The sequence below is a fragment of the Rousettus aegyptiacus genome, unplaced genomic scaffold, assembly GCF_014176215.1.
Source record: "Rousettus aegyptiacus isolate mRouAeg1 unplaced genomic scaffold, mRouAeg1.p scaffold_m13_p_7, whole genome shotgun sequence".
NCBI lineage: Eukaryota > Metazoa > Chordata > Mammalia > Chiroptera > Pteropodidae > Rousettus > Rousettus aegyptiacus.
The window spans coordinates 4142292-4167673 of NW_023416310.1; the positions used below are offsets into that span (position 1 = coordinate 4142292).

The window sequence follows — 25382 nt, forward strand, 5'->3', positions numbered from 1 at the left end:
AAAGGGGCCTCTGAGCCCCGGTGTCCCAGGAGTGGAGGCAGAGCCGTGAGGAAGCCGTGGGCAGGAGGGCGTGCTGGACGAGTCAAAAGGGAGGGGAAGGTCAAGGTTCTAGCTGTCCCTGGGAGCGGCCAGGAGTTGGTGGCTAGTGAGTGGCGTTCGAGGCAGACGGGCTGACCTGGGACACCAGATGCTGCAGTTCGGAATGAGCTCCCGGGAGTCAGGAAGAGACGGGGACGGTGGCAGAGGGAGGCTGAAGCGCAGCGGGGAGCGGGTGGCCCCGGGACCCGCAGCGCGCGGGGCGCAGGCCGGGGCAGGGCCGGCGCCTGGCCGCAGCGGGGGCGATCCCGGCAGCCCGCTTTCCCCTTTCTGCGGATCGCATCTCAGGATTTCAGCGGACGCTCTGCTCCACTAGCGGCCAGAGACGGGGACTGAGAACGTTTGCGAGCCAGGGGATAGTTCGTGGGCACTGAATGGGATTAAAAACAAAGATGAACAGAGCTTGCCCCTATGAATGACTCGCACGTCAGGCAAGTCCAAGCGTGCTAGCTTAAGGACTGCTTTCGCACACCTGGCTTGGGAAATACTGAAGACGCATAGGTGGTTAGTGTAGACGTCCGAGCACCTGCTAATAGAATATTTAAAAAAAAAAAAATTGAGAGTCACAAAATGTTTATTATTTATACAGTACTGTTATTCTTGGACACCGTCACAGAAGCTGCCAGCAAGTGATCTTAAATGTCATCAGGCATACGAAGTCCATTTAAAATTTTTTGTCTGTCCAAAAACTCAGCAAAAGGAACAAGCTTGATAAATCATAGTTTTGCTGCTCTTTTAGTGGAGAAAAATCAGCTAAGCTGAGTTTTAGACAAATGCTTTGGGTCAGAACAATCAGTCCAATTGCCTCTATTCACTCTGGACACTCACCACCTAAGGAGCACGCACGGCTGGGGATGACCCCTCAGCTCTTGTCGAGAACTGTCAGTCGAAAGTGGGCTAGCATATTCTGGATTCTTCTATCCAGAAGGATCCATTAATTCATTTCCCCCAACCCTAGGCCTTTTGCTCAACTGAGTTTTATTTTCTCAAGCTACGTTGTCTAAAGGTTTTCATTCAATTAGAATGTACTCTCTATTTCTTGCCAGGTCATTTTACCAATTTGTATAACTTATTTACATATTTTATCTGAGAAGGTATGGACTCCCAGTGAATTTTCAAGCCGTGCTCCTCCAGCCTCATAAGAAGTCAGCCACCAAGCGGTTAAGAGAGGTTCTGAACTCTGTCTTCCGACACCTGGATGAAGTGGCAGCTGCGAGTGTGCTGGACGTAGGTCTATGGCCCAGAACTAGGTGCGGTCTGCAGTCAGGTCCGCCTCTCCACGTGGGAGATACTGTCACCAAACGGCACTCGCCAGACTGTTGTGAAACCTACATTTCACAAACATGAGAGTAGAAGAGCTGTGGGTGGCAGGGGAGGGGGTGCTGTGTGGGGCAGATGATACAGTTGGTGCCTAGACGGCTCCTCAGAAATAGAAAGGCCCAGCCAGAAGCTGTTCTATGCACTTGGAACAGTACCACGTCTTCTTTTGTAGGCATCGGTGGAGATCCCTGGGCTGCAATTCAATAACCAAGACTATTTTCCTTACGTCTACTTCCACATTGACCTCAGCCTTCTTGACTGAAATGACGCCGGGCACCACCTGGCTCGTGTCTGTGCCGACGACAGACGCTCCCTTCCCTCAGCAGAACAGTTTCAGGGTCCTACAGAACTTAGCTTTTTAGAGAAACTGCCCACAGAAGTTAGTTACAGTTGTATTTATTTTTTCTAAGTTACAATAAAGAAATGCTCTCAAGTCCTTTGAATCGTGTCTTCACGTATATTCTAACGTAATTCGGAACTCCATTCCCTGAAGGTTTCACATAAATGGGGAGTACATATAAACAGGTGACCTGCTGCTGTACTTCACGTCTTACTGGACATTTTGTGAAGACTAGTAAGAACATTAAAAACCTTGAGCTAACTGTTTAGCCAGCTACACTCCCTAGTAGTCACTGGTGATGGCCCAAAGAAAAAATATTGGGCATAAAATGCAGTTCTCAATTGATAACGCCCTGCCTTTTTGTCCTTCTACATAAACTCGCGTTACATTTTACATTACAGACCGAACTTGGCCTTGCAGGACACATGTGAAATCTGTGTGGTGCCAGGCAACCAGACAGTGTCATCTGAGTCACAAGTTTACAGAAAGGAAAGACATCGGGGCCGTCCCTTCATAATATTAATTTACGGGCTAAACAGACTGAATTTATGGTGTGGACACTAATTTCATACATTTGTTGACATTGTCCAAAATATTTATTCTTTAATGGAAAAGAGCCATTAGTATTCAAATGAAAGAATCACATAAAAAACTTACGTAAGAAACAGCCTCCAAGCACACTCCAGCAGTCAGAGGGAGGAAAGTGTTTCAACAGCCCACCAGTTTTTTCAAAATGTTACTTGACAAAATACAACCCAATTCACTGGCTACAATTCATAGAATTTTTCACTGTTTTCTCGAGATGCAAAAGTTCACTGTTGCAGTGTTTTCAAATGACCACTCAAGTGCTACTTCTCGATTAAAAAGGCCACTGGAAGATTCATCTGATTGTAAAGAATGTTCCGTCACTGCTGGAAAATCCGCTCCCAAGAAAAGAAAACTGAAGCCCACGCGGAGCCTCTCACAACTCATCTCGCTCTAAGTCGTCCAGCTCCACGTCACTGAGGTCGATGTCATCCTCCACGGGAAGCTGCAAAGCAGAAGCCGCCGTCAGGCTGTGCGGGGCCACCGCGGAGCCACAGGCGGGGCGGCCTGCGGGTTCAGCCGCCTCCCCTCTCCGGGGAGCAGTCGCATGCCTAGACGTTCCCCGCATGACAAAACCAGTTTTTGCCCAATCCGGGCCTATTACACAGGTGTTTGAAAAGCTGAGAACTTATGCGCAACATGGTCCTACTGAGGGCTGTTTACCTTGGCCTTTCCAGGAGGATGTGGCAGAAGTGTACTGGGATAAATGCTAATTTCAAAGCCACATTTGACATTTCCATAGGGAAAGTAAATGAATCCAGGTTAAATGTTCGCTTTGGGGTGATAATCAGGAAAGTAACCTCACTCTTGACATTGATCCTGGTCGCCTCTGTCAAGAACACCAAATACCACGTAGCACTTATTAATGTGGAGGATGGGATGGAAGGTCTTGAGAGAAAGAGCCTCCCGGAAGGCCTATGCGGTTACGGTATTTCTGGCGTCACGCCAAGGCTTGAGCCCGATGGAAAGGATCGCAAAGATCGGGAAGGTAAAGAGAACGGACAGGAGCTTCAGCAACGCGTCCCGTGCACACGGCCTCGGCCCCAGACACTCACCTCGCCATCCTTGCCATCCCAAGGCTCTCTGGTGCTGATGGCGGGGAACGCGCCCCCTCCTACAGGCGCCGTAGATCCACGCCCGAAAGAGAGCTCCCTTGGGGACAAGAGGGAAACAAGCACACACATCACGAGGACTGCCGGTGCAGACGGAGTCGCACCTTGGGAAAGAATGACTCGCCCGCTACGTTTATGCAGAGCCGTTTCTCATGGCTTGCTCTGGGAAAACACCTCGTGGACAGAATCATCTTTTCAATCAGGGACAACACAACTGGGCAGGAAATTCCTCAGGCCTCGGCATCGGATCAAGACAGTTGCTAATAATAAACAGCAAACGGACTTTGCTAAAATACAAATTAATTATGTGAAAAAGACTTCCTGTAGGATGGTATTGTAAAACTAAAATTCCATTCCTTTTTCTCAGGTTCTTGCGAACAGAAGCACTCAGAACCAGCCCTCCCAATGATCTAAAGATGACAGTCACACTTCTGTCACACCTCAAGCTCTGAGACAGACAAGAGTTGTTCTGTCGAACCGCATGTTAGCGCTTGCCTTTGGCAGGTACTGACAGAAAACATTTCACTGGACAGATGCAGAGGCAAGCCCCAGCCTGAGAACAAGGCTTCTTTAGAGGCGCCTCAAGACCCTTGGTGAAAGGTGCTTGGAATATGAATAAAAGGAAAAAACCCAAACAAGATATCGAGTTTCCTGTATGCGTTGGCCAATAGTTATTTACATTGTGGGAAAACTGGATAATTGGCATTTTGCATTTTTGACAGTGTATATCATTGGTTCTTAAAAATGGGGGCAATTTTAGCCCCCAGGGGATATTTCTCAATGTCTGGGGACATTTTTGATTGTCACAACTGTGTGTGTGGGGGGGAGGGGGTCTGCTGGCATCTAGGGATGGGGCCAGGGATGCTAACCACCCTACAGCGCACAGGACAGAGAAAGAACTATCTGAGCCAAAGGTCAAGAGTGCCGAGGCTGAGCAGCTTTCCCCCCTGGTGACCAGGAGGCTTGCTGCCGCCTCCAAGACACCGAGTTTGAGAATCAGTGGCCTGTATAATCTCAAGCGCAAAAGATACTGCCTCAAGTTTACAACACGCTAGTGTTCCCTGTACCTTTTCCATGAAACGTTTACCTCCTCCGAACTGAAAACCAACTGGAAAAGGAAAACTGGTTGAAAAGAAACATGAATAAAATTAAACCTGGGGTTTAACTGAATTTGTAATTTCCAGTAAGTGAGCCCAAAGGCGTAATCTTTGTTCCTTATGATGCTCACACATTTCCTAAGGTTTTCAATATTAGAATTCGCGGCTGAAAAGGATGAAGAAGTCTACTTAAGGAGTCTCCCCATCGATGCACCATGTCCTGTTCTACAGTAAGCTTCCTGAGGACAGGGAATTTTTTCCTAAATGGAAGTAATTCAGAGATGAGACTTCAACCATTCATTCATAAAGTATTTCCCAGGAGCTGTCAGCCAGACTCTATAGTAGTGACTGGATTACCACACATCTGACAAAGAGTACAGGGTCAATCAATGCCTCCCTCATACCTGCTGAAAATGACTGTCAGTTTTGGGATGAGGGCAAAAGCAGGGCGGCACAGAGAGCTCTGGGAGCTGGTTTTGAGTCTGGGAACCTATCACATCATTGCCCAGGGGCAGTCACTTAAGGAAGTGCACCCACCTTCAAATAACTACATTCGGAGGCCACTGCCTAGAAATGGAAATCAAATCATGTGAGGTCAAGGACAGAAAGCATGCTTGGGGGGGAACGGGTGACACGGGGCTGCTTCTTGCCTGTGAAACCTTTACCAGAATCAGGACGAGCCCAAGGCCAAATGCACAGAATGACAAGGTAACCTGAGAACAGGAAAGTATTAGCATCACTCGCTATGTAGACTACTTCCACGAAAGAGGAAAAAAGCACAGGAAGATGACTGAAAAGCTCAAATTAATAAACATGTAATATTCCAGAATGTCAATGCAAAAATAACTCCTTTTTTTTTTTGCCTGGTCTATACAAACCTAGTTTTGAACCAAAAGCACAACAGAACCAAACAAAACAACATAAAAGAGGAAAAAATTACCTGAGAAACTCATTAATGCCTTGCTCACTGAACGACCCCTTGAGAAGAGCGAATTTCATCTTGCGTGCGTTGATGGCTGCCATGGCGGGGTATCCGAACCCCCCAATCCCCAGTGCGTTCTCAAGTTCAGACTGAGCTCCGGCTTCCGTCCATAGCCACCTAGGAGAGCAGACTGGTTTCAGGGCAAAGATTCCTTTCTAATTGGAATCCAGCTAGATCTTAAAAGAACAGAAGATTACACTTCAAATATTTTATGGAATGAAATGGGTACGGGAATAAAAAATAAAAGGTAAGTTTTAAAAAATAACATTCTAGACGTGCTCTTAAGTAACTAAAGCTCCTCTCTCATGTTCCCTAAGCCCCGACTCCAGAAGCCGCCCAAATGGACTGTTTGTCCCACAGTCGCCAAAATACTGTCCACTAAACCTCATGCATTTTCTGTCTCTGCTCACTTAGATTATCATTTAGGTTATTATGCATGTTCTTTAAAAAATGTAATAACTTCTTTTTTTAAAGTTATGGGCATGTCATTATCCGATACATATAAAAATGCTCAACCGAATTTCTTAAACTTCTGCCAAGGGGAAAACGAAAAACTTCACAACGCGGCCTCCTACAGGCACATGATAAATCTGAACAGAGGAGATGCCAAGTCACTGTGAGCACAGCGGGAGTGCGAGGTACCCGGGACCACAATGAGCACTGGGGATGAGAAGCAGGACGATAAATGGCCCTCACTTAGAGGAGGGTGAAGGACGGGCCTCGAGTTCTTCCTTCTTCGTCCAGCCTTCGAGGCCGCACGAGAACTCAGCCATGTCACTCAGTAAATTTTTGCTAGCTAGCCCGGATCCCCAAGCGGCACTTAAACAGCATTTCTGTGAGAAAGAACCTGCTGTGCGACATGTGCCCTGTAAAGAAGAGACCTGCATTATCGTTCTTCCTCTGTGATAACTGTTTTCACGTCCTAAACAAAGAGCGTGCCACGGTGACGCAGGGACACACGCTAGCAACACGGCGGGAGCGGGCGCTCTGCAGCGGCTCTGCTTGCCTATGCGAACGGTGCAGAGGGAGGGAGCTCAGACCTTACCCCCACATTTTCTTTTTGTACTTGTCTGCCAATTTCAGAAGAACATCCAAATAGGAATTTCTGCCTGAAGCTCCTGATTTGAAAACAAAAATGGTCAAAGATTAAAGATCAAGGGATCCGTAACGCCGACTTGGAAAGTGCTCCAGACCAGGCAGCGCGGGACAACGCAGGCGGCGCTCCCGCCCCGCGTACCGGTATCAAGAATGTGCGGCAGCACGGCCACCACGCAGAGCTGGTGCTCCTCGCACGTCTTCTTGGCGATGTCCTCGTTGACGATCTGTGGGACCCAGAAGACAAAGGATGGTTGGAAGGCCGCGTGACACGAGACCAGCGGCAAGCTTGCAAACGAAGACTCAGAACCATCACTCTCACTAAAGAGCAAAGCAATCTGAAAGATAAGACTTTTCTCAAGGAACGCTTCCTCGTACGCTGTGTATAAACTCTGCGAAGAATGCTCTGTGAGAGGTTTCTGCCATTTATGGCGAAGCGTCCCTCCGTGGTGGTGGAGGCACCTACTCAGACCCCGCCTGAGATGAGAACGCTGGGCACAGCCTGGCTCTGACACTTACCGTTCAGATGGGTAGATGCATGGACGTATTTCTATATTTACTTCTATAGTTATATTTATTTCTATAGTTATATATTTATATAAATTCGAGGCTCTCTGTGCCTCCGTTTCTTCAGATGTAAAATGGAGATCAAAAATAGTTTTTATCTTTATTGGAGATTAAAAATAGTTTTTATCTTTAAGTGTTGCTGTGAGAATTAAATGAGAAAAAGCTACATAAAAGTCCCAGAACATTGCCTGTTACATGGTTAGGTGCTCGATAAATGTTAGCTATTATTATGAGAACAAGAAATGAAAAGATCCACTCAGAAGCTTAGGTACAATTACATTCACAGTGTAATTATTTTGGTGCTAAAAGTTATGAAAAGCAGCAATTTATCTGACAGGTTTTGCCCATTTGAAAGTACAAAAACACTTTGAAGAGTATTTTAAAAGAAGGAAAAGAGCTCAATTTGAAAAGAAGAGGGTCATTACTGCTCTAACACCCTCACTAACAGAGCAAAGCTCTCCTTCCTACAGATGACTGACGGATGACCACATGGTTTACCTCATGCAGCTCAGGAGGGGGCGCGTTGTCAGAAAACAAATCGAGGGCCCGGGAGACGATGTCAGACCTTGTCCGCCCCCCGTCATAGTCCACAGGAGACTCGCCTTTCTGAAATATCTTGATAGTAGGAAATCCCCTAATCTATTAAAAAAAAAATCAAATTAACGTGTAAGATGAAGTCAGGTAACCTTGATGGTTTCTAAAGCCACCTTCTAGAGAATTCAGTGGAATGAAAACACTCCCGGCCTGCATCGACGGCTGAGGCATGGCGCACGGAGCGGTGTCGGTCAGGGGGCTCTACGGGGCTGGATGTCAGGCGTGGCCGAGTCTCAGCCAAACTCTGGATCTGTACTTACTGTATCTGCTGTAGAACAAATGGACCAACCTCAAAAGCCCTACGGACAACCTGCAAAAGCTTGGCCAAGCTAAGGGCTCAAGGTAAGCACACAGTACTGGGGGAAAACAAGTAGTCCTGACTTCTGGGCTTACTAGTTGTGAGTTTTAACAATAAAGTGACTTAAGTTCTTCATCACGCAAAGGCCAGCCATCCCCCCGCCTCCCTCGCAGGGAGGCCCGGCAACGGGAAGAAGAAAGAGCCGGAAGGAAACCTGCGTATCTCACAAGGCGCGGGCCTCGCGGACGGACTCACCCCGTACCGGCCGGTGAGGACCTGGTTTGCCGTGGCGTCCACGGCCGCCAGCTTCACTCTTCCTTTTGTTTGCTCTTTCACCTCGGTGGCTGCGGCGGCCCATTCTGGCTCTAGGCTACAGAAAAACGTTTCCACGGTCCGCCCGAAAACCCGAACCGACGCGTCACGCCACACCTGGACAACGTGCCCGCACGCCTTTATGAAAGGCACGGTACTACCCTTTGCGTTTGCTTCCCAGTCCTTGTCACTGCCCCCGAATTTGCTAGCTCCCTGTTAATCTTTGAAAATATGATAGAGAAAACTCTCGGCGCTAATGCCGATGTTTAAATTCACTCGGAGTCAGAGCTTTTTGGGAGGAGATGTCGGTGACATCTGTGATCTGGTTCAGCTCTTCCAGAGGAAGCCCCACACGCTTACGTGTGGAATCTAAACACACACAAACGACCGAGCTCCCAGATCCGGAGAACAGGTTGGCTGTTGCAAGGGGCAGGGGTGGGGTAACGGGCGAAGACGGTCAAAAACAAAAAACCCCGAAAAGCTCAAAGCAAGCCAGGTGTTCAAAGCACCACGACGTCAAAAGCACCTGGTAAAAAGCACTTACTTTTTGCAGTGTCCACACCAAGGAGCATAAAACTCGACCATCCAAACGTCTTCGCTGTCAAGGACATTCTTATCGAAGGTGTCGTCGGTCAGCTCAATCACGTCTTTCTTACCTGAACTTTCACTTCTACCCTGTGATTGTGACATTAAACATTAAAGTACACGTGGCTGAACAGAACTTGATTCCTAGTCTAAATACACATATAAACAACTGCTTCTACATTTTAATGAAGCTTTTGAGTTTTTAAGTGAAAACTACTCAAACTGGGAACATTGTGTATTATTATTATTTTTGCTTGGTAAATAGTATTTACCAAGTACCAGTACATTCAGTATAAGGTATACCTGAAGTCTGTCACTTGCTATTTTTAAGAGAATCACCTTAATGACATTATTCTAATCCACACTCAAGCACGGCTGCTGGTTGAGTCCAGGACGTTACATGGAGCTACAGTTAATATCTTTCCATAAAGTCTCCACCATTCAAGAACTCTACAAATAGCAGTTAACCCTTCTCTTTTTTTCAAATAATTTTCTTCAGTACTAACCCTAAAAAAGTCAGTATTGTTGTACTATGTTCTGCTGCCTTGGCCAAAAGCCATGGAGCAGAAGAGACAACTGTGCTTGTTAAATGTCTCAGTTTGAAGTAAAAGGCAAGAGCATGAAACCTTGGGTAAGTCCTAAGTCTGCATAAAGAAGACAGTTTTTCTGGTCTCCTAAGAGTGAAATTCTTACTATTTCATCAGCAAGAATGTAATGCCTTTTCACAAGAACGTAAGCATATCATGGTTAATCTGCACATTTCAGACACGGCCATCTAATATACCAATTCAGAGCACAGAAACTTTTTTTTCTTCTTCCCTATGCATTTATGTAGAATTTTCCACAGATTTTCGGCTAACACAGATATAGGTCAAGAGGTCATCTCAACATCGATCTGGAGGACAGCTGGCCTCTCCCCCACCCTTTGGAGCTGCACGGGAAAGTGGCCTGGAGCTCGCTTCCGCTGCAGTCCACACTGTCTTATTTCAGACCAAGGCTGAGGAAGGCCCTCCGGCGCCTGGTTCCTGGTCTGCCGTGTGCCAAGATCCCCAGGACTGACTGGCTACGGTGATGGAGATCTGAGGAGGCCAAATGGGCAGGCTGGATAGCTGACTCTCTTGGGGGTCAGCAGACCCAACCTTCTATTATTTCTTAATAGAAAGGTCACCATTTAAAATACTTTTAAAAAACTTATCTTCCACAAGAGGTCAATGCTCAGGCTTCAAAATTTTCACAAACTTACCTGTCTTCCAGAACTGTAGCTGCCAGCCCTCCCCGCAAGGCGGTCCTTCACGAGCTGGCGCACGGCGCTGAGCGCAGCATCCACGATGGCCTCACTGGTCCTGGCACCTGCAGGAAGACAAAGGGCCATCAGCTGACGGTGGAGGGCGGAGCCGACGTTCACGCTTCTGTCAGCTTCCTCCGACGCTCCACCAGGTTAGACGCCACCTGTGCTGGGGACAGAGCCGCCTTCTCCCCAGAAGGCGCCCGGCACTGCACTTCACGCCTGGAGAACCAACGCCACTCCTTCCACTTTAGGGTATTAGTGTGAACAAGAACTTCCTAAGCACCTACCAACACCACTGACGAATGAGAGTGATTAAAAAGTGCTTCAACAGACAACAGGTACACACACGAATAAGCAGCTTATTATCTAGTTCAGAAAGCAGGGGAAATTTTTAAGTACAAAGTAGCAAATGAGAAAAGAGAAGAAACTCTTTCTATGAGATAAAGAAAAGACTGTGGAAAAAGTAGGATACGCAGTGTCCGAGGCCAAGTAACTGGAAAGCAATCCGAGCCTCTTATTTCTACACTGCTAAAACGCTGTTACTTTGAGTGCCTACGCGCCATAGCTGAACTTACCCCTAATGTAATAAGAAACAAACCCCGTATTAAGACCAGGTAATGACGACAGTCTTTGGAAATTTACCAAAACCTATCTTCTCAAGAAAAAGTCAGGAGGCTATTAACTGACTCACAGGTATAAGGATTATATATAGGACACGAGATAATCTTCAGGGTTTAAATGCAAAACTCTAATAAAATCTCTTCTGAAAATTTCTTTTTTAAAAAAAGTTTTCTAATCGAACCGACTAGGAAGAGATAAAAACTGAGAACACCTCAGAGCTGACATTAGAAAGAAAACACAGCACAGCAACACCCAGAATATGTTCCCATCGGCTGGTGCGGCAGCCCCGGCGAGGCCACCAAGTGTGTCACCCCCGTACGTATTTTGACAGCCAGAGTGGTGATGTACCAATGACACTGATTTTTGCCAAGTCACGTGCTTTGTGTGTACTGACTTTCGATGAATCCTCTAGTAGCCTAAAATGGGCCCTCACTTCCCCATTTGACGGAACACAAGCAGGTCCAGGGAGTTAAGTGCTCTATTCAGTTACAAAGCCGGAGCGTGGCGAGGCCTGCGCTCAGGCCAGGCCGCTGCCGCCGCAGTCCACGCTCCAGGGATGCTGCACCCCCTTCGCGCTCTTTCCTGGAACGGCCTCCTCCACCAGCCACGTACAGCGCGGGCCGGCACGCACAGCCGGCACAGAAACGCTTTGTTGTACCCTGATGCTGATTCTACCCCCAACCCCACTCTCCTGTGAACTTGTTTTTCTCATGTTTGACACTAAGTTTAGTCACATGTCCTATTAACAAAATCTTAAAAAATAATTTATCAAATAAGCCATCATTTAAACTTTAAATACATTATGTCCAATACTTTTTATTAAGACCATAGCTATGGCTCAACCAAGCAATTCTGATTATCTTAAAGGTGATAATATGTTTGTGGTATCTTAAATAATAAAATTATTCTATAAAAGAATGGGGCGACTTAAATAACACTTAGCCTTGAGAATCTGGTGCCAGAATTCTCTCTCCAGTTGCCTCAGTGACTAATAGCAGATACTCATGATTTACTTATCTCCAAAACAGGGCGAATTTGTTGTACTTATTAGTAGGAGTTTGGGAGACTAACGGTTTTAATATTATATGTTTACAAGGCATAAAGATTCACAGGTAAAATACTCCATAGTGATAACAACGGTCTAAACTGACTTTCAAATTCTAGGGCCTTCTTCTCCCACAATGCTAGGCCAGACCCTTTCCTATAGTAGAGGGAAAAGATCACAGCATGAAAATATTTAAAATCTTTACTAAATAGTATGTAACTAGTATTTTTTAAAACATAATGAGGAAGACAAGAGGGAAATGTGTGGGCCTACGCTAGCACGAACACTAATAAAAACTTCTGCCTCTGTGACACGTGTTTACTCTTCAGGACAACTCAGGCGAGGCAGACGCCAGTCTGCGCCCTTGCAGGGCTCAGTGAGTCTAGGCACAGAGGCGGAGGAACCTGCGGGCAGCAGGCTGGCAGTTCTGGAACAGGACCCCATTCTCTCCTCTTCCTCCCCTCCCTGTGCAAATGAAAACCCCAGCCAGGGGAGGGCAGCACAGAGTCCTTACCCTGATAATCTTCTGGCTTGTTTTTGTTGGACCCGAAAATCTTGATGGTGGGGAACCCCTGCACCCCGTACTGCCCTCCGAGGGACTGATGTTTATCCGCGTCAACTGCACCCACTTTCACAACATCCTGCGGGAACAGAGAAGAACTATGTTTTTCTTTCAACTGCAGCAGATTCCACAAGGACCCATCACCTGATTTCTGTTGCCTCAGAGACAAGATAACAAGGGGCAGGGGCAGGTTTAAGGGCAGAATGAGTGCGGGCTTTACTGTGGGACCGTTCTCGAGGGGAATGGCAGGTGAAACAGAGGTTGGCCCAGGAAGAGAACGCTGCAGCTCCCAGAATCAGCACAATGAACAGTAATTATGTCATTTATCTGATGGACGGAATTGACAAAAATGAACATCAAAATCATACTGCGTATTATGCCTCTGCTCCTCACACGGTTTTGGCACCAAGACTTTTGCACTCTGATATGCAAATCTCCCTCCTATTGTACATTAAAGCTATTTGCATACTCAATGTGGACATCTTAGAAACTTACTTTCAATGCCGTTGCAACTTTCTTCCATTCTGGTGTCAACCTTTGGCAGTGGCCGCACCTTTTAGGGGATAAAAACACAAATAAGGCAACAGTTAACGTCCTTGGTCGCCAATTCAAAATCACCCACCAACAGTCTACCGAGTGACAAGCACAGGGTGGGGGCTTACAGGGAGTGAAAGCACTAAAAAAACATGATCAGTGACCACAAGCTCACCATTTGACTCTACTGCAATCCCTTTTCATCTTGTAACTTAAAAACGTTGCCCAGTTACTGCTCACAGTTAGTCTGAGAGGCTAAACAAACTCCATCACTCTGACCGCTAACCGTGGGCAGGGACTTGAGCATGTAGCTGGGAAAGTGTGCTGCGCTGTGTGGTTCGAGTTTTAAGGCTGGGCAAATGCAGGTTCTTGGGCCCCAAGAAACCAGAGCTTCTAGAAGGAGTTCAGGAACCTATATTTTAAGTTCTGCTAGTGATTCTTAAACCTATTAAGGTTTGCTATTCCCTGATCTAGCCCAACCTTTTCACTTTACGGATGAGGCATCTGTATCAGAGTCCACATTTCCATGCGCTTTGGCTCCAGCAGCCGCTTGTGGAGTTGAAAATGCACTCACAATCCCAAAGCAGTAAACCCGACGAGCGGGAGAGCAATGGACACCAAAGGCGGTAGGAAAAGAACAAGAGCGAGGAGAGAGAGACATGACCATGAGGAAAACCAGCCTCATCTCGCAGGGGCTGGCATCTGAAAGTCTTGTCAACTATAACACGCTTCGTGCTTTTAGAAAACGACATGCACGCGAGCCTGTTCTGTATGTACCATTACGAAGAGCTGGACTGGTCACCGTCAGTTTTACAACACCCATCATTTGAAGATGCCATAGTTTATCCACAGGTGATTTGGTTTTGTCTTTTTTTAAACAAAGTAAATTCTCTTCTAACTAGGCCTCTAAGGACCTCATGAGGAAGGGCCATGTGCCAGCCGCGTGACGAGCACTCTTCACACAGGTCTTCATTTAAGCAGCACGCCAATCCTGGAGGCAGGCCTTGTTACTGTCATTTTACAGATGATGAAACCAAGGCCAAGTAAGAGGTTAAGAAACTGCTCAACATCACGCAGTCATCTGTGAGAGCCTTCACACTCTGGATCGCACGTTCCGTGACAGAGCCTTCGCACTCCGAGTCTCACATTCTCAATCACTATGGAACATCGCCTTATTCCAGTACTTACACGGTCTGAATCTTTCAAGGAAACGCCTGAAATGCTGCTTCTACATACTCACACATGGTATGCTTTGGTGTTTAGGTGAGATACTTCAAGTCCAGGAGTCAAAATCTGACAGGAATTTGTGCCTCTTTGTTAATTGTATTAAAGAAGGACTTGAATCAGAGGTTGACAGACTATGTATTCCCTTCGACTTCAATGTTAAGCAATGTAAAGAAAGATCAAAATGCTACATAAATGTAAATACAGACTACCCCTAACCCGAGGGCCCTCCACCTGAGATGAAGAACACCAAAGTGTCGTGGATACAAATTTAGGGGCTCTGTGACCTTTGATGGCAAATCGTCCCTCTTGAAATTTAGGATTTCCTTCAATTATGAACATTAACAACACGCCGGCTGGTTAGTACTCGTGACTTTATCACAGCCACTTCCCTGTCACCGCTGTGGCATGGCACGTGCCTTCTGCGCACCGCACGCACGCGCCGCCCCAGGGAGCCTGTAGGCAGCTGCCGCGGCTGCCACGGGGTCTCTCTCGTCTTACTGTCCTAGCAGAGGAGGACTTCGTAATCCAGATTTATTTGAATATTTCAATTGTTATTTCAATATTTTAGGTTTCCTTTGTGATCCTGTATGCTTTACTGCATACATTTAAACCTTTATCCTGGGAAGGGATTCACGGCCTTCACCGAGCGGCCAAAGTCCAAGCACAAAAAGAGGCTGGAAGCGCCTGCTCTGGTGAGACACCCTCACGCCCAGACCACCACGACGCCAAACGCGGAACAGGGAAGATTAACTACCGGTCGGATCCCACCTCCTCGACCATGCTGTCTGGTGTAGTTTTGGAATAAGGCATGACTCATGTCATAAATAACAACAACAAAAAAAATTGAACTTGTAAAAATTATATACAAAAGCATTCAACAATATAACAGTTTGTACAATTATTATTTGTATGTTTACTGATATGAATAAACTAACCCATAGAGAATTCTCATTTGGATTTAACAACCAAGAAACAAATGGGTTTTTAAAAAAATAATAATAAAGGCATTAAGACGAACGGTATTCGCTACATGGCAAGGTTTTATCTTGATTTGCTACACTGAACATTAAGTGAAATATTCCATGAGGACTGGCACTATATTTCCAAAATGTAGTTTCATGGACTTCCAAAGGCACACCCCAAAATGCACCTGCTCAGGTAAGAATCTGACCAAGCCCCCTATGCGAGCCTCGAAGGCACAGTCACATCTGAAAGGACCACTCTGGGTCCTGAGTCACCACGCAGCTCGTCTGCACCAATGCACAGCTGCCAGTGCTGGGTCCCCTCTCAGGGCCCATGTGGCCTCATTTACAGCAGTGACAGTATCGGGTACATTCTGCACTGTTTACATTGATCTATCTCTCTACTTCTATTTGTTGGGGTTCTGTTCTGTTTGCATTAAGTTTTAACTATAGACTGTATTCTGACTATCTATACTTGTACACCATTAATTTCAATGGTAATTACATCTTTATCCGATGACGTTTTTTTCTAACAATGAACATAAGGCAAGAGAAGAATTTTTAAATTAAACTAGATTTCTTAATTACGTATTTCTGGAAGCAACCATCTTCAAAAAACATGAGAGTCAATGACTGGTTCTTCCCTCTCCTTTGCCCAATATTCTTTCTTTAAAAACTCATTTTCCATTCCATCCCTATCCTATTTACATCATCTTAAAATTATAAAGATTTTCCCCTTCTTTTTTCTTGAAACAATTAGCTACTTCATTTTTTTCAACTGACCCTATCTCCACGGCCTTCAATAGATACTTTATGGAATCCCCCATTTTTCTATTTCTTTTAAATGAGAAGTGAACTAGGTCAACTAAATGGCTGAATAAAATCATGTTTTTATATAGCATTTTTCCTTATAAAGTACCATAAATAATCGATAATGATTTTACTACTTACCATGGAGCATAGAATTCTACAAGCCACAAACTACCACTCTGAATAACTTCCTGGTTGAAATTTGACGGAGTTAATTCGATCACATCATCACTGGAGGAATACAGACCATTCGCTGCTAAAAAGAAGGTACAGCTCACCAGACCTGGAGGAACAACCAAAAGCAAACGATTAATGGCAGGGCCCACGGTGACAGGAAACCCAGGAGGCCGGTCTTCCTCCACTGACCAAGGCCCTGCATAGAGGAGGATGGCCTGGGTCAGGTGGCTCTCAACCCCACGTCTCTGCCCTCCCTGCTGCCGCTGAGCCCTTGGAACTTCACTCCCACCGGTGCAGTGCCGAGCAAGGGGACAGAGAGACAATCCACTCTCATCTCCTGAGCTGCACTTGAAAACGATCTAAATATTACTCTTACTGCTTTTCATATATTAACATCTTCATTCTCTACAACCACCCCACGGGGTAGTACTGTTATTGCCATTTTATGGGTAAGGACACTGTAAACTGGGAGGTTACATCCAGCTCTGCAACCTTGGGTAATCCCTACAGTATTTATTTCTTGTTATTCAGTTACAATATTAGCACATAATATTAAAGCTTTTTTTTGAAGGGAAAAATAATTATTTGTCCCCCCTACTAGGCTGGGATTCTCTCAAGGGCAATGATTGTTTTAAAACATATTTTTATTTCTAACACTGTCAAGGGCAGGCACATCATCAGGCACTCATAATGTTGCTGGACGAGCTCACAAAGAATTTTCACATGAATGCTTTCTAAAGGGAAGACTTTATTGTATTACCAATGGCATAGTTTAGCCACACTGCGGACCAAGTATATTTCTGTCAGCCACTCTGGGAACTTAAATGCAGTTTATAACAATTATATAGAAAAAGAAGTTCTAACTGGCTTATGAATATTTTAAGAATCCAAAAGTCTTTTTAATTGGCAATATTACCAAAATACCACCTCCTCTGAAATATATATATAATTTTACTTTTCTAATTCCTCTAGAATAATGCTGAATAATGAAATGTTCTTGACGCTACCAGGAATATCTTCCCGCTTGCATGATGCTGGCTTTTGGGTTGAAACATAAACTTTATGATATTAAAGAAATTTCTATTACTGTCTTTTCAGCATCTATAAATATGATTGTATTTCTTTCTTTTAACCTCTTGATAAAACAAATTATAAATGAGAATGACCTGTATTCCAAGGTAGTGTGTGTACATGCCATCTTAATCAAATTTTCATATGCTAACTTCGTAAACAGAATTTGGAAGATTTCAAATGAAACTTCTTTTGAAGAGCCCAATGGTAAATTTCTTTGGAAGAAGCGCACACCAATGTTAATTGTTTTATTGCTAAATATTCTACCCAAGACTTACACAGTGCTTTCAATTTTCAAATCACTTTCAAATACATTGGATCCCTGGGTTTTCCACAGCGTTACCAGAGATCAGGACTCACTCCCGTTTCGTAAATAGGGACTCGCAGGCAGACTGAGGCACAACCACGGCCTTGCACATACGCGGCACAGCCGCCGACAGTCCCACTTGAACAAATTATTCATATTTTGGCGAATATTCTTTCTGTGTCTCCACGCAATAGAGATCTGAAACTTTATATATGTAACCATTTTTAATGGCTATATCATGTAGCCAATCCACTACTGACAATCTGAATTGTCTCCCATTTGTCATTATTAACAGGCCAATGCTGGAAATCCCCTCAATTAAATATGATAACTTAAGAGAAAATTCTACGAGGGGTTCTGGGGTTGTGGCTAACATTTTGATATATTTCTGTCCAACTACCTCCAGAAATTGACATCTTAATGACGAGTAACGTGTCTACAACACTGTGTACGAGGCACTGCTCTAAACATTTAATATGCGTAGACTCATTTAAAAGCTCTATGTGTATGCACCATCGTGCCCATTTTTAGGCCAGAAAATGGAGACACAGAGGGTAACTTGCCTAATGCCACATAATTAGAGCTAGAACGTGGGTGTTGGGTATGGAACCGAATTCTTGGGCAAAGGTCTGGCCCCTGCAGACGTGTAACCCCAGGAGGGTCACAGGGAGATCGCGGCCTTTCCCTCCTCTTGCCAATCGGAATGGCAACAGTGTCTCCTCTTCAGCCTGGAGTCGCCAGGCTGGACCGTGACTTTCACCTCAGGAAAGAGCTTCCTCTCCACACAAAGGTGGTCACGACTACTGACACCTGGTATGACATGGACTTGGGCCACTCCTTTTGCTAGTAATGCTGAACTTTTGTCTTTAAATTTTGCCTAGTTCTCACGAGAACCTTCCACCTTATAAATGGCCATCCAAAGGAAATGTCTTGATGATAAAGGTTTGAGACCCAAATTCCTTAAATGGCAGTATGGCCTAATAGGGCTAGGAGATCAATACTCAGAAAAATCAATTAAAAGATATACAAATTCCAACAGCGAAAACATACCTGTAACTACCCCACAAAAACCCCCAACAAAACAAAACTCCCCGGGCCCACTTAAGACGGTAACATAGGTCAGTGCTGACCAATGATGTTCTGACTCTGGAATTCACATGGCCATTCCACTCACTGATAACAGCACCGATGGGAATGGAGCAACCGAGGGGCTAGAGTCCACGTGGGCAGATGGTTTTGCCATCCGTGGCTTGCCATGATTCCTCCACAGCAGGTAAGGATGGTACAAACCCGCATCAGCAACATCTCGGTCCCACACCTGCTAGCAAGAGTATATCGTCCCAACACAGTCATCCAGAAACCAAGAGGGCTCCCCAAAAGGCTGATTACATTGATTAAAATGAGTTAATTGACAGATATCATACTCTTTCAGAGCTCACTCTGAATTCACTTGTGGGCAACTTTTACGGAGACTAAAATCGTTCCCTCCACCTACACGGTAATACGTTGGCCTGTTAATACACCTCTCCCTACAGTAATACTGCGAATATTTATAACTTGGTTGCTGTCTTTGGATATGTATTAATTCATTAGTCATCAGAACCACCCTGTGGTGTACAGCCCAGGGCGGGTAAGTAACCTGCTCTGCTAGTAAATGCGGGGGAGGGGGCCTGGGACTCACGCCCCACTGGCGGGTAAGGGCTGTCAGAGCGCCTTGTGGGGCCCGGAGGGCGGGTCCCTTAACTTCGCTCACTGTAGTCTCTCAAACAGACATCTATCTAACTCGCGAAAGCCTGGGATGAGTTTTTAAAAGTTCGACCCCACTTCAAGTGCTCCTGCACCCTAAGACCGGCTTTCGGAAGGCACTGCTCCCTTCCTAAGGCGACTCCCAGGCCTTATTTCAGGTCTGGGTTTTGATATTTCGGTTTTTCTTAGGAGGGCCCTAAAACAGGTGGTAAGGGCAAGATGCGGCGTGAGGGGCCCGCGACTCTCCCCCGGACGCGCGCGAGTCTGAGGCCCAGAACAAGGCCCCCCTTTCGAGCTGCACTCCGACACCCCACCTCCGCCGGGGATCGCGGCCGGCTGGTCTCGGCGTCTCAGACGCAGCTCTCGGCCTCCGCTGTCGCCCCCCGAGTCCGAGCCCCGCCTCGGGCTCCCCCTCCTCCGAAGGCTCGCGCACACGCTCCCCCGGGGTGCGCGGCGGCAGCCCCCGCCCAGGGCGCCCCAACCTCCCCCACGCACCCGGAGTCCGGCAGGGCTCCCTCCGCCCGAGAGACGGCGCGGCCAAGGGCAGCCCCCGTCCCCGAGACTCCCCCTGCCGCCCCTGGCCTCCACCGCTCCCCCTATCGCGTCCCCGCGCGGGCCGGGCCCGGCCAAGGCCACGCGCGCGTCCGCTCCCCGGGCTGCAGACCGCCGCGGGGGCTCGGGGCCGTCCGGGCGCCCCCGCAGGACGAGGAGGGCCGCGCCTACCGAGCACGAGGCGAGCCATGCCGACAGCCCCCGCCGCCGCGTAGTCCTGCCGCCGCCTCAGCTCCGCCGCCTCAGCTCCGCCGCGGCCCCGCCGCCCCACGTCCCTCCCTCGGACCGCGCAGCCTGCGCCGGGCGGCGCGGCGGGGGCGGGCCGGAAGGCGCTCGCCAAGCCGTGGCCACGGCCCAATGGTTCCTGAAGGCGTCACTCATTCGCGTAGCCAATGGGAGGCGGCCGGGTAGAGGTTACCGGTTTGGTTTTTTTTGGGTGGGGCGGGGCGAGCGGCGGAAGGAGGGACTTGCTGGGGGCGGGGCTGGCCAGCCTCCCCTTCCCTGGTGGCCTTCTCGCCACCCTGACCAAAGCCTTCTGGCCTCTCAGTGCTTTTCCTTAGAGTCCAGTATTTGGTTTTCCTTATTTCTCCGGAACTTATTCTGTCTTTACCCCCACCTTGCGTCTAACGACCCCCTTTCAGCCCTCATTCATCCTTTGCCTCCTCCCACCCCACCCCCCACCTCGATTCTCTTTGTCTCCTGGGAGGATAACTTTCTTTGGGCCCCCAGTGCGTTTAGGACCTTATTAAATAATATATTACTTTTTGTTGTTCCTAGATGAGTATTCAGTCAACAAACACTGGCTAAGCACATACTATATGTGACATAATTCACTAAGTATTTATTTTGTTGAATTACTTAAAAAGTTCCCATGTCCAGGGCATATGACTGCACAAAGCCTTTCGTAGAGAGGACCCAGCTCTCTGTAGAATCCAGGGGGCCTCTGGCTTCAGGGTTTCCTTCCTTACCCTGGGCGGCGCCTTAGCAATGCCTTCTCTTGGTCATGTGTCTTGTAAAATTTGCAAAAGAAAAAGTATAATAGGCTAAGACTGTGGTATCTCTGCTTTTCCCTCCTATGTTTGGAGTGGACTTGAGCGTTTTGTTTTTGTATCAGTAACGTACTGGTAATAGTTTATTTCTCTGTAGTGTTTTACACATAAAACAGCTCTGATTCTGGCAAAAGCACTTACGAGTACAGTGGGGTCCAAGAGTGGTAGTGACTGGCAGGGCTTCCTGGAGCCAGTGGCACTAGAGCTTAGTTGGGAAGATTTGCCAGACAGGAGAAAGTCATTCTGAGCAGAGGGAGCAAAGGAAGTAAAAAACGGACCGTGAAGAGGAAGCTGGCAGCCAATGAGAGATTTTGGGGTGGTGGGGGGGCAGCACTGTCTGTGTGTTCTCTTCTTGATGGATACTTGGGTAGTTTTCACATCACATAGATGGGTTGGTACAGTGTGATATTTCAAAGAGCACACACACACCCTGCTGTTGGTGCTGCAGGCTATTTTCAAGGTGCTGCCAGGTACATGATGGATGTTTGTACTAGTTTAAATCTCCACTCCAACAAACACTTGCAACCACAAACTACTTAGCAGCCTGAGGCCATTTAATGAGTGCTACTCAGTATGAAAGAATTGTGTTAAATTATGGCAAAAAGAATTGACTAGCCTCCGGAAGTGGGTATGTTCGTGCTTCTCTGAACATTGAAGCCTCCTGTGTCCGAGATACTGTGGGGAGAACACAAGAAATACAGAAGACACAGTTTCAGTCACAAAAGGCGGGTTTATCAGTATACTTTGCTATAATGGAGAATATTCTGGCTCTTCTTACAGGCCTTGAATTTGAAAGCTTCAGTATAAAAGTGGCTTTGGCTACAGATGCAAACAAAGGAAGGGGTCGCTGTTCAGTCAGTCATTTCTTATTTCACTTATTCACTTGACAAGTATTTACTGAATAAGTATTTACTTATTTCTGGCTTGATGCTGGTCCTGGGGTACTAAGATGATTAAGAGATGTTCCCTGCCCATAGCAGCTCACTGTCCAAAGTGGGAAGCAGGTCAATAAAAAGATACAATGAGGGTATGTAGAGAAAGTTCTGAGATCACAGAGGAAGCAAGAAACTCACTCCGCTTGAGGGAGTTTGCCGTTGAAGAGCGTTCCTGGGATGGCGGGAGGCAGGAGGGGGACGTTCTAGGCAAGGACGGCTCATGAGCGAAGGTACAGAAGTGGAGAAGGACATGGTGCATGAGGAATCTGAGCAACCCCCCTGCAGCGGGTTGATTGGGACCAGACTCTCCAGCTACACTGAGCACAGAGACCGTGACTTCAACTGGTCACTTTTCTTCTACCAATGAGTTTAAAGAACAAAAGATTAAAACACTTTTTACATGACTAAATTCCTTGAATCCTAGAACTTTGGGCCCATATTTAGTCTGGGTCTTTGGGTACTCAGTGAATGAGAATGGAGCATTCCAGAGTTGGATGATTCTAGACAATTTCAGAGAGTCCTGTTGGCCTTGGCTGGAAGCTAGGCCCATCAAACACCAGCTCCAGGCCATCGTTCTCGGGAAAAAAACAGACAGGACAACAATAATATTTTCTGAAGCATGGCGGGCTCTTCTTCCTGTTCTGCCCTCAAAGCCTAGACCACCAAGCAGAAATGAAGAAACCAAATGATTGAGGAGGAGGAAAGAATGGTCCAGAGACCTTGATTTTTTTTCTAGGACAATGTACAGAATTAGTAACTCAAATTCCCAGCACATTTCACATAGATAATAATGACAACGACAATGTAAATAAGTAAGTAAATAAATAAAATAACTTTGTCTGTGACCCCCCAGAATTATTTGAAGAGGGGTTGGAGGTGGGAGTGTTGATGAATAAACCAGAAGTGTCTTTTCCCTCTATTTCCTTGAAATTTGCAGCCCTACCCCCAAGTCGAGTTACTGTGACTCAGCTTCTTGTCTCTCACTGCCCCTCACCCTCCACTTCCTGTAGCACCCTTTTTCTATTCTGAAAGGAGAGGAAGGCGGGGGTGGGGAGGTCAGTGTTGGGGCCGGACTGGAAGAAGTACCTCCGGGGAACATTCTCGTGTTCGTTGCATTTGCTCAGAAGTGAATGAAATGGAAGCCCTGAAGAAGGAACTGGAGTATCATCTGAACTTGCTGACGCCAGGGGAAGAAGCCAGGGGACGACGAGAGGGCCGAACCAGGCAGAGGGCACGGCCCGAGCAAAGACACGAAGGCGGGACGGCGCCTGGCCTCATCGCTCGGCTGCCGGACCTTTTCCTTAAAATCGTGCATATGTGTTATTGTCACAGTTAGTTACTAAAGGTTAGTTGCTTCCTATGTGTCAAACACGATGCTAAACTCATCACCTTCATTAACTTATGAAATCTGTGTAAAACCCAGCTGACTCTCCCTGTCCTTGCCATCCTTTATGGCTCTGCTTGAATTTCAAGTCCTCAGAGGTCTCCCCTGACCACACCTTCTAAAGTTGGTACCCCTTCCCTGGCCCCCAAGATTTTCTATCAAAGCTCTTTGTTTCTTTGCTTTTTTCTTTCTTAGCAATCATATTAGTTTTGGTTTTTTTTGTTTTTTTGTTTTTTGTGGCTGCAACATATTACTGCAAATTTAGTGGCTTAAAACAATGCAAATTTATTACCTCCTAGTCCCGTAGGTGAGAAGTCCAACAGAGGTCTCCCCGGGCTGCCACCAGGGCGTCTCAGGGCCGTGTTCCTTCCTGGAGTGTCTAGGGAAGAACCTGTCTCCTTGGCTTTTCCTGCTTCTGGAGGCGTTTGCTTTCCTTACCCTGTGGTCCCACCCTCCATCTTCAAAGCCAACGGTGTCAGGCAGAGTCCTCGGAGATGTCGCATCTCTTGGTTCTCTCTCTCCTGCCTCCCTCTCCCACTTTTAAGGACCCTCGTAATTATAGGAACAACCCGCGTAATCCAGAAGATCTCCCTCTTCTAATGCCAGCTGACCTTAGTTCCACCTGCCAACCGAATGCCCCTTTGCCGTGTAATGGAGACGATTCATCCGTTCTGGGGCTGGGGCATGGACGTGGTCGGGGCCCATGACCCTGCCTTCCATAGCGATCATCGCAGTTTGGAGTTATTTGTTTGCTCGCTCCCTTTTGTCTGGTGTGTGAAGTCCGCGAGCGCAGCCTCTGGGCTCGCTGCTCCCTCCATGGCGCAGGGCCTGGTCCAGGCCGGCGCCCTCCATGGGCACCCAGTGAATACGTTGTGCCAGGCGAAGGAATGAACGATCCTACAAGGCAGGTATTATCAGGCCTATTTTATTATTATCATTTTTTATTTTTTATTTTTTTTCAGGCTTCTTTTATACATAAGAAGAGATGCATCGGGGTGTAAAAAACTCACCGAAGCTGTCAGAGCCACGGATCTTGGCGTCTATAAAAGTCAGGGTGGGCTAGGTTAGGCTGGAATAACAAACTACCCTCCTTTCAATGGCTTACAACAATAAAGGTTCGTTTCTGCCACGCTGCCTGTCTGTCATGGGTTGTCTACAGCTCTGCGGTACATCCCTTTGCATGGGGACCCGCTGAGTCGGTGCCGGCATCGATAAGAGCCACTTTCTGCTTAGAGCCTGGTGTCCTGTCTCTCCGGGAACCCGATAACAGTGTCGATGACGCCAAGGTCTCGGGTTCTACGAGGCAAAACGACCTGTAACTAGATAAGACCAGCGGTCTGGAAACTCCTTCCCCCTTGCAGCCCCCCACCCGAAGCTCCCCCTCCCACCCTGGGTCACGAGGCACACGCGAAACCTCAGACGGAGGAATCGCGCGCCCCTCGCACGGACACCGCGAGGGTGTGCAAGCCGTGAGAAATCTAACCGAAGGGAGACCGTGCTGCGGGGCCACTGAACGCCCCACACTCTCCTCCTCCTGCAATAAATTCTCCTTCCTCTGACAAAGTTTTCTGAGCACCCAGTTTCCTCCGTCGGGTGTCGCTTCCTGCAACACTTCTTGTCTAACTGAATTAAACCTCTCCCGGGGTCTCCTCGGCCACCTGGTGCCCAGAGCTGGGCACCCTCGTGGGCACCCCCCGGGCAGCCCCCGAGACCCCGGGCTCCTGCAGCCTCCGGGACGTCCATGCTCCACGGCACTCCTCCCTCTGTTTGACTCCGTCCTGTTCCTGCAAACTCACTCCCACACCTGCTGTGCCTGATACGTCCTGAAACTGTGCCAAACGCCAGAACACCAAGGATGCTGACTTTCCGCTCTCCAAACAAGAGGTCTTGCAGTTACCAGCATCTGCCCTCATTAGCAATTTTTGTTTTCTTTTTACACGATCAATCACCAAATCCTGTCAAATTTGAAACCTAAACAACATTTCTGCTCTCCATCCACACGGATCTTGGCCTAGCTCAGATTTCAGCATCTTGTCTGAACAAGAGCCTCCTTGCTTCACCTCCTTTTGGTTCTCTTCTATTCCATCCTTCCTCAGAACTCTCTAGAACTTTACAGAGTTTTCTAGAGG

The 25382-nt window shown here is 47.2% G+C and overlaps 2 protein-coding genes and 1 long non-coding RNA gene across 9 annotated transcripts in view; 2 read left to right on the forward strand and 1 right to left on the reverse strand.

The window, feature by feature from the left end:
* The window catches only part of ATP6V1C2 (ATPase H+ transporting V1 subunit C2), a 40716-nt gene extending 38020 nt beyond the window's left edge, over window positions 1-2696 (forward strand). For 5 of the 7 annotated variants that reach the window (XM_036224422.1, XM_036224423.1, XM_036224424.1 and 2 more), the window contains one exon: window positions 1191-2696. In XM_036224422.1, coding sequence (XP_036080315.1) covers window positions 1191-1443 — 253 coding nt within the window. In that variant the 3' untranslated portion in view covers window positions 1444-2696. The remainder of the gene's footprint in view (window positions 1-1190) is intronic. The other 2 variants (XM_016127108.2, XM_016127109.2) reach the window with 1 other exon arrangement.
* On the reverse strand, window positions 2326-20193 carry PDIA6 (protein disulfide isomerase family A member 6). The gene is made up of 13 exons (XM_016127107.2): window positions 20057-20193; window positions 16174-16315; window positions 12995-13052; window positions 12452-12578; window positions 10227-10333; window positions 8943-9073; window positions 8342-8456; window positions 7693-7833; window positions 6770-6854; window positions 6578-6650; window positions 5491-5649; window positions 3397-3493; window positions 2326-2786 (listed from the first exon to the last, which is right to left on the reverse strand). The coding sequence occupies exons 1-13, from the start codon at window positions 20073-20075 to the stop codon at window positions 2718-2720; spliced, it is 1323 nt and encodes a 440-aa protein (XP_015982593.2). The 5' UTR covers window positions 20076-20193; the 3' UTR covers window positions 2326-2717.
* Window positions 20194-22924: 2731 nt separating this feature from the next.
* LOC118605376 lies at window positions 22925-24382 on the forward strand. The gene is made up of 2 exons (XR_004952112.1): window positions 22925-23214; window positions 24216-24382. It is a non-coding gene; the product is annotated as an uncharacterized LOC118605376 (long non-coding RNA).
* Window positions 24383-25382: the final 1000 nt, after the last annotated feature.